This window comes from Artibeus jamaicensis, unplaced genomic scaffold (assembly GCF_021234435.1).
Source record: "Artibeus jamaicensis isolate MK-2021 breed Jamaican fruit bat unplaced genomic scaffold, CSHL_Jam_final contig_1998, whole genome shotgun sequence".
Lineage (NCBI taxonomy): Eukaryota > Metazoa > Chordata > Mammalia > Chiroptera > Phyllostomidae > Artibeus > Artibeus jamaicensis.
This window is the reverse complement of record NW_026521407.1, coordinates 15,698,774-15,712,780: the sequence shown is the minus strand read 5'-3', so window position 1 is coordinate 15,712,780 and position 14,007 is coordinate 15,698,774. Positions and strand designations below refer to the sequence as shown.

Here is a 14,007-nt window from a genome sequence, read left to right as displayed (position 1 = left end):
TCTTCCTCTTCTCCTTTTGGTACTCCTATGATTCAGATGCTGGAACATTTAAAGATGTCCTGGAGGTTCCTAAGCCTCTCCTTGTTATTTTGAATTCTTGTTTCTTCATTCTTTTCTGATTGGATGTTTCTTTCTTCCTTTTGGTCCCCTCCATTGATTTGAGTCCCAGTTTCCTTCCCATTACTTTTGGTTCCCTGTACATTTTCCTTCATTTCACTTAGCTTAGCTGTCCATTTTTTCATCTAATTTGAGACCAAATTCAACCAGTTCTGTGAGCATCCTGATTACCAGTGTTTTGAACTGTGCATCTCATAGGTTAGCTATCTCTTCGTTGCTTAGTTATAGTTTTTCTGGAGCTTTGATCTGTTCTTTCATTTTTTTTAGTCTGGGCCATTTTTTTAGTCTTGACACTCCTGTTATGTAGTGAGAGGCGAAGCTTTAGGTGTTCACTAGGCCGGCGCAACCCACGTGGCTGGGTTGTGATGCTGTATGTACAGGAGGGGTCTGAGAGGGAACAATGGCACTTGCTCTGATCTCTGCCAGATTTCAGTCACTTCCCCCAAGCAAATTGGGCCCTTCTGGTGCTAATTCCCATGTGGCCGGGTTTGTGTATGTTCTAGGACCCTGCGGGTCTCTCCAATGAACTCTGTGAGGCTGGGAGTCTCTCTGCTGTCTCAACCCCCACAGGTGTTTTCAATCAGTGATTTGAGGCTTTATTTCCCTGAGCTGGGACCCTGGGCTGTGCAGTCTCGCACCCCAGTTTCTCCTGGTTTACCTGCACAGGACTGTGGGACGACCTGGCCCCACAGCTACCTTGTGCACTGCGTCCCTCCACAATCCCCCACCTTGCTGGGTCTGCCAGCCACTGCTTTGCTGTGACCCCTTTCCTCCCAGCTGCCTGATTCTGCCTCTCCTACCAGTCTGGATGCATGTGTCTATTTTAACTTCTTGGTTTTCGGACTTCCATACAGTTCAATTTTCTGTCAGTACTGGTTGTTTTTTGTTTCTAAATTGTTGTTATCCTTATTTTGGTTGTGCAAGGAGGTACCGTGTGTCTACCTATGCCTCTATCTTTGGCTGTGTAATTTAGCTGTAAATTTGGAGGGTGCCAGAAGCTGGTCAGTACAGCTTCTATCTACTCTGAAGCCAGCTTGGAATCACAGGTGGAAATTATTAAAGTCATTCTCTTTCATGTGAAGAAATCAATATAAACTGTCCAAAATTGAAACAAAAACCTCTCAAAATATGAATATAAACTCCTAACATTTTTTAAAGGATTTTATTTATTTATTTTTAGAGAGAGGGGAAGGGAAGGAGAAAGAGAGGGAGAGACATTAATGTGTGGTTGCCTCTTGCACACCCCCTTCTGGGGGTCCTGGCCCATAGCCCAGGCATGCCCTGACTGGGAATTGAACCTGAGACCCTTTGGTTCGAAGGCTGGCACTCATCCAGAGTCACACACCAACCAGGGAACACTCGTAACATTTTTAACAATGTATTTCTTAACCTGAGAGCAAGAGTGTCAAGCTCATTTTCACCAGGGGCCACATCAGCCTCGAGGTTGCCTTAAAAGGGCTGAATGTAATTTTAGCTCTGTATAAATGTGACTACTTTTTAACTTTAAGGAGTTGAAATTACATTCAGCCCTTGGAAGACAACTGCCCAACTGCGAGGCTGATGTGGACCCCGGTGAAAATGAGTTTGACAGCCCTGCCTTGGAGGGAATCTTACAGAGCATATTTCTTGTGGTGAAGAAACATTTGATGTTTAACCATGTCTTCAGTTTCACTTCAGTATCTTCTTCTTCCATTAAAGTTAAATGTAATATTCTTTAGTAAATACTGCTAATATTTTTTAAAACTTTCTTATTGAAGTTTACGAGTCCTGCTCAAGATTTATTTCAAAATGAGCATTCCCACTTAACTGCTACTCAGGTCAAGAAACAGAATAGTAACAGCAATTCTTAAGCCCTTTCACCATCTCCCCAAGCATCTCCCAATGTAACCAGTGTCCTATGGTTCCTTTTCTCCTTTTTTAAAATCTATCCTCCTATCTGAATAGGTGCATAGAATATTTAGAATGATGATCACCTAGTGCTAATGAAGCTCATTTCACCTCTGTACTTTTTCTGCATTGTTTGACTTTTTAAAAATGAGAGCATATCACTATTTATAAATTCACTTTTCATATAACTGCCTGTTTTTATTTCTAGGAAGACAGGGACAGGTTAACTGTATAAAAGGATTTTTTTTTAAAGAACAAAAAGAGTAGAAGCAAATAGTACCAGGGATTGTAGGTGCCTAGACCAGGGATCCAACCTGCAACGTAGATATGCGCCCTGACCAAGAATCAAACTTGCAATCTTTTGACTATGGGCTAATGCTCCAACTGAGCCACAGCAGTCAGGGCAATGTATTTTTAAACACTTTAAATTATTTAATTAGGAACATACAATATGGCAGGGGTAGCAAACTCATTTTCACTGGGGACCACATAAGCCTTGTGGTTGCCTTCAAAGGGCTGAATGTAATTTCAACTCCTTAAAGTTAAGGAGTAGTTACATTTACACAGTCCTAAAATCACATTTGGTCCTTTGAAGGCAACCGCAAGGCGGAGGTGGCCCCGGTGAAAATGAGTTTGACACCCTTGCTGTATGGGTTCTGAAGCTAGAGTGCTGGAGTTCAAATCCTGACTCCACAATTGCTGTAGGACCTGAGACAAGATATTAAACCTCTCTATCAGCTTCCTCATGAACAATAAAAAAAGTACCTACTCCAGAGCTGTGTTGTGAAAAGTTATTCAGTCCCTGTAAAGTACCCAGATCTGTGCCCGGTACAAAGTAAACACTCGATGTATGTTGGCTCTTACTATTTCCCTTTTTATACATTCATCCTGCCCCTGTATTCCTAAAGAAAGAACATGCAGGTGTATGCAGAGGGAAATTTTAAGAAGTACAGTGCTCTGATTATTGTAATATCCCTGACTACTATTCTAGAAGAGACTTCCTTAAATAAATACACATCTAACCAATTGAAAGCAAGCTTTTCTACTCACCATCGAAAATGCCGTGCCCTCTCCAGTAGAATTCATAGCAGGGGAACAGTGACTCAAACGCAAGTATTCTTTTCCTATGGGACAGGGTGCTCGAGGTTCTGAAGGGTGGTAGGGGGGATGTAAAGGAATAGCTGATCGGATGGGCTCTCCCAACTTCCTGGCATTTGGAATCATATCCACCGGAGGAATTTCTGCTAGTTGGACAAATTTAAGTGGATGTTAAGATGAAACACTTAAGACATCAATCATCTTATGTATACACATACCTATAAAAAACATATTCACAACACTACTTAGAAATATATTTTAGCTTGATTTTTTAAAAAACATAAAAACAAATCAGGAACTCATTAAGCAATGGGATCTAATTAAAATAGGAAGAATGTAATTTTAATATTATTATCATAAAAGTTTTCTGACAAGTTATTTAAAAGCAATGAAAAATTACTATAAACCATAAATGGCTTGAAGAATAGCTATATGTTATGATTCATCAACATGGTACGAAGGTAGCCATTAACAACAGTTCTACCTAATACTAACCATATGAAAATCCCAGAGATAACAGTGAGAAACAATATTTTTCAGGAAAAAATACAATAAAAAATAAACAACTATATTTTCATTCACTGGTAATTTGAAGACCACCAACTGATGAAGTCTGTGAGAGGAGAGGATTTAGGTAATGCAGAAACATGTAACCAAAGATCATCTTAAAAAGAAATCAGCTCATAGCAGCAAACATTTACAAAATAAGACCATATAAAACCAAAAGGAACTGCATAAGGTGTAAAGCAAAAGTAAAAGGGCTAATAGCAACAGCAGCTGTCCCAGCAATGAATTATTGTCTCCAACTCATAGCAATAGTCCAAGAACTAGTAACATTACTATTCACCGTCTTCAGCAAAGGATGTCCTGCTCTTGGACAACACACTAGATGAGGGAGGGTTCAACAATTCTTTATGTGATTTGGAACATGGTACAGTGGAGGCTTTTTCAAAATGCCTTTCGTTAGGACCTTGAGTACCTAGAAAAGGAAATATTGAAGGTAAATTTATTTCTATTGCTGAATGTCATACTAACCAAGAATTCTGGCCCTGGCTGGTGTAGCTCTGTGGATTGAGCGCAGGCCTGGGAACCAAGCAACCACGGTTTGATTCCCAGTCAGGGCACATGCCTGGGTTGCCAGCCAGTTCCCATCACGGGACTCACAAGGTTGGGCAACCATACACTGATATTTCTCTCCCTCCCTTCTTCCCTTCCCTTCTAAAGATAAATAAATAAAATCTTAAAAAAAAAAAAAAAAAAAGAATTCTGTACCCAGAGGATAAAAATCTCAGGAATGACATGATCATAGAACAATGTTGGTGTGATTGCTCAACATAACAATTACTTTTAATGACTATTAGATAGCAAGATACAGTTCTGTAGCCCAGAATCATCTATACAACTTGAAAGCTAAGTTTTACACCATATTTCATTAGTTTGTTTTAGAAAAAGATGCCAGAGTTGTAGAAATGCTGACTGTTGCATGGCTATAGTTCTGGACTAGGGGCTGTAATCAAAGACTTATAGGTGAAACAAATTAAAATATTATTGAAATTCAGGGAGTACCTACTTTCTCCTTCACAAATCTACAATACACAAGTATTTAAAAAGTATTGATTGATTCTGAGAGAGAAACATGGATTTGTTGTTCCACTTATATATGCATTCACTGGTTGATTCTTGCATGTGCCCTGACCAGGAATCAAACCCACAACCTTGGCATATCAGGACAATGCTCTAAATAACCGAGTTACCCGGGTTATACACAAACTTGGCATAAATGAAATGAATTCATGACTTTCCTTCCTGACTTTTTATCCCTTTTTCAATTTAATGAAAGGTTTCACAATAAGCTTGTTCTTCACTTTGAAGGTATGAGAATGTACCCTGAAAACTCACTGATACCAAAATGACCAACTGACCTAATCACTAAATACAGAAAGTCACCTTGTAGAGATCCCCGAATCCATTCTATTTATTCCAAAACAGAGTGTTTTTAGATTTTTGACACTCATCTGATGTCTTTGAAAAATCAGCAAACATCCCTGGCCACTGTGGCTCAGTTGGTTGGAGCGGCATCCCGTAACTGAAAGGTTGCCGGTTCAATCCCCCACTGCAGGTGCCAACTGATGCCTCTCTCTCACCTCAATGTGTCTCTCTCCCTCCTTATTTCTCTAAGAGTAATGAAAAAAGTCTTTGGGTAGGAATGGGGAAAGAAAAATAAGCAACATCTGTTTGTGCTCTCTTTCACAGTCCATTGCAGTATGGCCATTTCATTTTAAAATGTTTTAAATATGTGAATCTCCCTCCATACATTCATATTTCACATGAATTCCATCTCCCTAAAATCTAATGTTCAAAATTCATAAATTGGTCCATAATTTCTCTACTACCCGACAGTGAATTTGTCATCAGGTTGACCCCAGGTCCTTCGTTTTTACCTGGGTCTATTTTTTTCCTTCAGTTTCTTCTTTTCTTCTATGGGTCAAAATCTATTATTTCCCTTTGCAGATTTTCAATAGAATTTAGTCAAAGATCACTATGAAGATAGTTGATACTACAATAACATGAAATGTCAACTACAGTAATCAACCCAGCACTACTGAAAGTTCTTTCAGTTTTAATTTAAAAATGTTTGCAATTACTGTTGACATTCAATACTACTTTTAGTTTCAGCATAGTGGTCATTTATGTAACTTACAAAATGACCCCCCAATAAGTCTAGTGCCCACCTGACACTACCTAATTATTATATTATTGACTGTATTCCCTACGCTGTACTTTACATCTCGGACTATTTTATAACTACCAATTTGTACTTCTTATTCCCTTCACCTTTTTCACCCATTGCCCCAATGCCACCTCCCATTTGGCAACCATCAGTTTGTTCTCTGTATCTTATGATTCTGTTTTTGTTGTTGTTGATGATGATTTGTTTAGATTCCACACATAAATCATATGGTATTTGTCTTTCTCTGACTTGCACCACTTTGCCTAATACCTTCTAGGTCCATCCATGTTGTTGCAAATGGTAAGATTTCTTTAAGGTCAAATAATATTCCATTGTATGTATGTATCATATCTTTATCCATTTGTCTATCTATGGAAACTTAGGTTGTTTCCATATCTTGGCTATCATAAATAATGCTGCAGTGAACATAGGGATGCATGTATGTTTATGAATTAATGTTTGGGATTTCCTCAGCTAAATACCCAGGAATAGAATTGCTGGGTCATATGGCAGTTCTAGTTGTAATTTTTTGAGGAACCTCCATACTGTTTTCCAAAGTGGCTGCAAGAATTTGTAATTCCAGCAGCAGTGCATGAGGGTTCCCTTTTTTCTCCATTCTTACCAACTTCTTGTTTGTGGATTTATTGATGATAGCCATTCTGACAGGTGTGAGGCAATATCTCACTGTGGTCCTAACTTGCATTTTTCTGATGGTTAGTGATGGTGAGGATCTTTTCACATCTATTGACCATTAGTATGTCCTCTGCCCACTTTTTGTGTGGGAGTTAAGTTGTATGACTTTGTATATTTTGGATATTAACTCTTATTGAATCTTACACTGGTGAATACAGTCGGTCTTTTTGCTTTCCTTGCCTGAGACATAGCCAAAAAAAATATTACTAAGAGCAATGTCAGAGATACTGCTTGTTTTCTTCTAGGCGTTTTATGATTTCAGGTCTTACTTCTAAGTCTTTAATCCATTTTGAGTTTATTCTTGTATATGGTATAAGAAAGTGGTCGTTTCATTTTTTGCATGTATGTTTCTAGTTTTCCCAATACCATTTATTGAATAAACTGTCTTTATCTCATTGTATATTCTTGTCTCCTTTGTCATACATTAATTGACCATATAGGCATGGGTTTATTTTGGGGCTCTTTATTGTTCCATTGATCTATATGCCTGTTTATGTCAGTATTATACTGTTTTGATTACTATAGCCTTGTAGTATAGTTTTGTTACCAGGTAGCATGATTACCTCCAACTTTGTTTTTCTTTGTCAATATTGCTGTGGCTATGTGGGGACTTTGGGGGGTTCCTTATAGGATTTTAGGATTATTTATTCTAGTTCTGTGAAAAATGTCATTTGTATTTTGATGGGGATTGTACTGAATCTATACAATGCTTTGGATAGTTTAGACATTTTAACAATGTTAATTCTTCCTATCCATGAGCATAGTATATCCTTCCACTTATTTGTATCTTTTTCAATGTCTTGTAATTTTCTGAGTACAGGTCTCTTATGTTCTTGATTGAATTTATTCCTAGGTACTTCTTTTTTATGCAATTATAAATGATACTTTCTTAATCTCTCCTTCTGATTGTACATTATATAAAAATGCAACCAATTTCTGAATATTAATTTTGTAGCCTGCTGCTTTTCTGAATCGTCAGTTCTAATATTTTTTGGTAGAATATTTTGGGTTCTCTAGATATATTATCATATCAGCTATAAATAGTGACAGCTTAACTTCTTCCTTTTGTATCTGGATCCCTTTTCTTTCCTTTCCTTGTCTGACTGCTGTGGCTAAGACTTCCAATACAATGTTCCTAATTATTAGGAAAATGCTTTTAGTTCTTCACCACTGAGCATTATATTAGCCGTGGGTTTGTCATATGTGACCTTTAAATGTTGAGGTATATTCCCTCTATTCCCACTATGCTGACAGTTTTACACTTCAATGGATGCTGGATCTTGTCAAATGCTTTTTCTGTATCTATTGATATAATCATGATTTTTATCTTTCATTTTGTTTACATGGCATATTATGTTGACATGGTATGTTATATTCCTCTGTTCCTGGAATCACAGGAATAAATCCCATTTGATCATGGCACATGATCTTTTTAATGTATTGCTGAATTCAGTTTGTTATTTTGTTAAGGATCTTTGCATCTATGTTCATCAATGATACTGGCCTCTATTTTTTTTTTTTTGGTAATGTCTTTTTCTGGTTTTGGAATCAGGGTAATGTGGCCTTGTAAAATAAGCTTGGGGGCCTTCCCTCCTTTTCATATTTTTTGGAATACTTTGAGGAGGATATTTTTTTAGACTTTGAGGAGGATAATTGCTAATTCTAAGAAGGTTTGGTAAAATTTACCAGTGAAGCCATCTGGTCCAGGACTTTTGTTTGTTGGGAATTTTTTCGACTACTGATTTGATTTTGTTAGTAATCAGTATGTTCAGATTTTGTTTCTTCTTGATGTAGTCTTGGAAGATTGTATGTTTCTAAAAATTTATCTGTATCTTCCAGGTTGTCCAATTTGTTGGCATATAACCAATTGTTCATATTTTCTTACAGTCCTTTGTATTTCTGTGGTATCAGTAATCACTTCTCTTACATTTCTGATTTTCTTTATTAGATCCTCTCTTTTTCTTGATGAGTCTGGCTGATGGTTTATCAATGGGTTATCAATTTTGTCTTTTCAAGGAACCACCTTTTGCTTTCAGTGTATTGTTTTTAGACTTTTAAAATTTTCCATCCTGATCTTTATTATTTCCTTCCTTCTACGCACATTGGCTTTTGCTTGTTCTTTTTCTCGTTCCTTTGTGTGAAAGTTTGATTGTTGCGATTTTTCTTGTTTCTTGATGTAGGATTCTAATGCTATGAAGTTGCCTGTTAGAACTGCTTTGGCTGTGTCCCATCAATTTTTTGGGGGGGAGGGTCAGGTCTTCATGTCTTGAGGTATCTTTTGGTTTCTTCCTTCACCCTATCATTAATGAATTCATTGTTTAGTAGCATGTTATTTAGCCTCCATGTGTTTGTGTGTCTTTAAGTTTTCTTCTTGTAACTGATTTCTAGTTTCATACCATCGTGATCAGAGAAGATGCCTCACAGGATCTGAATTGTCTTAAATTGAGATTTGTGGCTTAACGTGGTTTATCCTGGGAAATGTTCCATGTGTACCTGAAAAGAATTTATATTCTGCTGTTTTGGGGTAAAGTGTTCTAAAAATATCAATTAAATGCAGTATTCTAATATGTTATTGAAAGCCACTGTTTCCTCGTGGATTTTCTGTCTGGATGATTCACTGATGTCAATGTGGTGTTCAAGTCCCCTTACTATTAATGTCAATCTCTCCCTTTATATCTGTCAATGTTTGCTTTATACATTTAGATGCTGCTATGTTGGGTATATAAATGTTTACAAGGGTTATATCCCTGTTAGACTGTCAATACCTCTATTGTAAAATGCCCTCCGTTGATGAAGGAGTGTGATGTGGTTACTGTGCCTGGAACTCAGAGTTAACATAAATTCAAAGTTAAAATGCAAAGTGAGAATGGTGTTACCAAAATAAGGTGAGGGCTACACTGAGGGTTATAGAGCCTCAGAGCCTGAGGTGGGTTGGGACGAGACTGGCTTTGTAGGGTGAGTTTGCCAGGAATAGAAAGGAAGAGCATGCCAGCAGAAGAAATAATATAATGCCAGAGAAGAGCATGGCAACCAAGTGGGCAGGACTGCAAGTGTGTTGGTTGGAGGAGGGCATGGAGAAAGGCTCAAAATGGGCCTGAAAGATATTCAGATTTACTGTGTGTAAGTACCGGGTTGTTGGAAATGTGGTCTGAAGCTTGGGAGAAAAATTGCCACTGGTTGTACAGACCTGTTGGCTGAAACCATGAAAAATGTGAGTCATCCAGTTCAGGAAACTATACTTAAGGGGTACTTCGAGTGTGATTAGACCATTAAACTGCATGTATCGTTTTCTCCCCATGGCATCAAGTCCCACACATTACAGGACAAACTTGCATCCACCTATTTGCCCATGTGCTTATGATTCTCACTTCACTGATTTGAGATAATTGCTCATATTTAGTGGGTAATGGTGGTATTTCGAAATTTCAATTCTGAAGTCCAGTTAGGGGTCTATTCTCAACTTTAAACACTCCTAAGTAAAACTATTAGCATGTTCATAGTTGTATGCTGAGTAACAATAACTGATATTTAAAGTTTAATTACTCACCATTACTTCTCAGAGAAAAGGTGTGTGCTGTGTCGCCAAGTCTAATTATTTCACTGGTAGAGTCCACTTCGTCTCCATCCCAAGAAGGGCCCAAAGCCTCAGACGACAAGGAACACCTGAAAGAGTTCCCTCACTTACTCAGGACCCAGTCTGACCACAGAAGACCCTTCCAACGAAAACCCCAAAAGCTGCTTCAAGCAGCCTGAGTATTCAAACTGCTCACTGCTATGCACAGAAAGAGAAAAACACTCCCTTCTACTGCTTATCACTTCTTGCTTACTGAGAATCAGATATTTAAAAGGAAGCAATATTACAGTATTCAACATATAGTTAGCAGAAGTACAGTCAAATCTGTAACAATATTTGTGCTACAAAAGTAGCACAAATCATGTAACTCTGGTACTGGTCAATGATATTGGTACATGAAGGTACAGTAACCCAGCACTTTCATCCTGCTGGTGGGTATATAAATAGTCACAGCCTTTTTGGAAAGCAATTTGACAACTTTTAACAGCCTTAAAAACATTCATACTCTTTGATTCTGAATGCAACTTAAAGATATTGGGAGGGAAGGGGGAGAAAGAATAAACAAAGGTACACAGCACATTAAAAATATAATATAAAAATGCAGGTATAGTTTAGTAAATTATGATGTACCTGTAAGAATGGTATGTTATCACAGTGATTAAAAATGATTATAAAGAATTGGCCCTGGCTGGTGTAGCTCAGTGGATTGAGCGCGGGCCTGCGAACCAGACAATCGAGGTTCGATTCCCAGTCAGGGCACATGCCTAGGTTGCAGACCAGTTTCCTGCAGGCTAGTTCCCAGCAGGGGATGCACGAAAGGCAACCATACATTGAAAAAAAAAAAAGAATTTAACAACTTGGAAGAAGACTAAATGTGCTAATTTTAAAATGCAGGACACAAAATTATATAGATGATATAACCAAATATTTAAAAAACACAGTAAAAGACTAAAGTACTACAAAATGTTAAAGCAGTTACTCAGTTCTGAATAATAAGATTTCTTTTTTCGTCTTTTTTTATTTCTCTTCTTTTCAAGTTGTTTTGCAAGAAATGTAAACTACTTTGAAGAAAAATGGAAAAATTAAGAAATAAGTAGGTGTCAAATGCTGAGAATTAAGTACTGTATATAGCTCATGGTTCTTAAAACTTTCTCAGGGAGGTTTAAAAATTAAAATTTTCACATTAGCTTTGTTTTTTTGTTTCTTTTTTGCTGCCATTCTGGCACACTGTGTGCAATTTTAATTCTCAGGGGAAGGAAAAAGTATAACTTCTTTTGATTAAAGTCACAGACATTGAGTGCTACCTTCCAAAAGAAACCCTTTTCCATGATGATTTGGATCCTTTGGTACTTTCTGATTCTTCCAATGGTTTTTCTCCATGAGATTCTTTAAAACCCTGTCCAGTTTCACCTATTTAGGATAGATATATACAAAAAAAAAGTGAACAAGAATAACCCAGGTTAATACACTACTATTTCTATAGAGATGGGAGAAGGTAAGGACAGTAAAGCACCCTCGATTCCTCCTGGTAAACTGGACCCTTGCAAAAGTGAAATTAGAACCAAATTATTACCTATAATAAGAATGTGTTACTAGGGTAACAAAGAACCAATACAAGTGATACTTTAAAAGCAGGGTTTATAGTTATATTAGCAATGTTTTATAATTTAAGCTAGGTGGTGAATTTATTTATTATCACTTTTTTAAGAATTTATTTTTTTAAGAGAGGAAGAGAAGGAGAGAAACATCAATGTGTGAGAGAAACATCAATTGATTGCTTCTAGCACGTCACCAACCGGGGACCTGGCCAGCAACCCGGGCATGTGCTATGTGTGACTGGGAAATGGACCAATAACCTTTGGTTCACAGGCCAATGCTCAAACCACTAAGCCACACCAGCCAGGGCTATTTATTATTCTTTATACCCCTCTATTTGTAAGGGATGTCTGAGGCAAGATGACTAGAGTGTGGGTTCAGAGAAGAATTACTGTGTCAGCCTACTTCAATCTCTAACTAAGAGTTAGACCACATCAAGTCTTGGATAACATTTTCCTTAGTAGTATCAACCTTTTTTCTACTCCAGCATACCTGATGAATACACTTTCACCAGAGGCACTAACTCATCAAGGGAGTGATTTCAAGAATTATGCCAAGCAACATTTGAATAATATTAGAATGTTGTGTGCATTTACTCTAACTTACCAGGGGACTGATTTCAGGAGTTATGCCAAGCAACATTTTAAAAACATTAGGTCTCAGTCACTGTGCATTTACTCTGAGCTAGGCTTGGTGCCAAACTATTTATGCATATCTACTTACTTAACCTTCTTTATAACTGTCAAAGATGTTCTGATGAGAAAACTAAGGCTTAGAGAACTTAAGAAGTCATACAGTGAGGGGCACTTAGCACTGAGCCCATGATCTGCCTTCAAACCCCCTTTTCTTCAGTGGTAAGTAAAATGCTAGCTCAGGTACCAGGTAGAAGCTGCTCTGCACACCTGATATGACTAGTGATAATAAAGATTTATTCCCTTTATTAATTGGTGTTTTGAAGAATCTGATCAGCTCTAGGGAACACTGCCATATGAACTTGGACCTGCAAAAGTAACAACCAGACTTTAGAAAACACTGTCCAACTAAGGTACTACTACATAGGGAGGCCCTCTCCCTGCGAGCAGCACTAAGCTCTCCGCATACTACTGACCTCCCATGGGAAGATCCCTCCCTCAGCATTTAACTACTACCATCCCCACTTCCCTATCCTCGGCTGGGTGACTATCATCCCTCCTCAACCTGCAATTAAGCACTACATTGTAAAAACTGTAGCTATCATTATAATTTTCCAAATTAATCTCTTAGAGGTACTTTTCTACCTCTTAATCTTGCAGCTAAAATGACTAAAACGCCACAGAACATCAAAATAGCACTGGTAGACTTGAATTCACTCTTCCCCAATTCTCCTGTAGTGGTTTTATTATATGCATTCATGGCTATCTCCCTCATTTGAGGACAGGTTGCTTTAAGAGCAATAAATATGGCATGCAGCTCTGAGTCTTCCCAGAGCAGCAGCTAGGTTGGGATATAACATATATAAAACACTCAAAAACATGCCTTTAATCTTTCCTTCAGAGCTTGCTTTTATATGCTTTTAAACCTTTTTAGGAACAAAGATAAAGGTAGAAAACTATCTCTAACTGAAGAGTTTAAGATTAACTTCAAATGTTAAAATTACAGCACAGGTCTCACCATCAAAAATGTGAGAAACAGGAATGATGAGCCTACCCAATTTTTTTTGTCTTGATTTATATTAGCACTTTATGTTAATTGCTATTACTGCTGGAAACTTTCTTTGAGTAACTTTACAATAGTAAACCCATTCTTAAATGAGTCATATATTATTCCAACCATAACATACAGCACTATTTACTTAACCAATTTCAAACTGTTAATATATACAGGGTTTTGGTTTTTCTTGCAATGATAAATAACATTTTAATGAAGACCTTTAAGTACCTAACATTCTTTTGTATAATATCCCTAGAATAAACCCCTAGAAATGGGATTTATTGAGCCCAAGATTATAAATAGCTCTTCTATACTGCTAATCTAGCTTGAATAACCATAACCCTTTTGGAAAATAATATGATAATACTGATCTTTAATTACCATTAAAAAACATAAAAACTTCACACAATAAATTGTTATAATTTAAGGAACAAGATTACTTGAAGAGTAAAATAAAAAATATGCAGGCTATCACAAACCAAAGTACAGGCTGGAGAGAGAAATACACCAATTCTTCCTTCTGATACCACAGCAAAATCCAAATTTGTAATTAAAATGGCAGTTCTGACATAGGAAATTTTGCAGGACTTTTACACAATAATAAGCAATTTAAGCCAGAATT

At 37.3% G+C, this 14,007-nt stretch overlaps 1 protein-coding gene across 2 annotated transcripts in view; it reads right to left on the bottom strand.

Moving 5' to 3' along the window:
• The window catches only part of CEP95 (centrosomal protein 95), a 37,621-nt gene that overhangs the window by 16,792 nt on the left and 6,822 nt on the right, over positions 1-14,007 (bottom strand). The window contains exons 6-9 of one of the 2 annotated variants that reach the window (XM_037127958.2): positions 11,405-11,510; positions 10,074-10,189; positions 3,950-4,081; positions 3,055-3,248 (exon numbers count right to left, since the gene is read on the bottom strand). In XM_037127958.2, coding sequence (XP_036983853.2) covers positions 3,055-3,248; positions 3,950-4,081; positions 10,074-10,189; positions 11,405-11,510 — 548 coding nt within the window. The remainder of the gene's footprint in view (positions 1-3,054; positions 3,249-3,949; positions 4,082-10,073; positions 10,190-11,404; positions 11,511-14,007) is intronic. The other variant, XM_037127959.2, reaches the window with a different exon arrangement.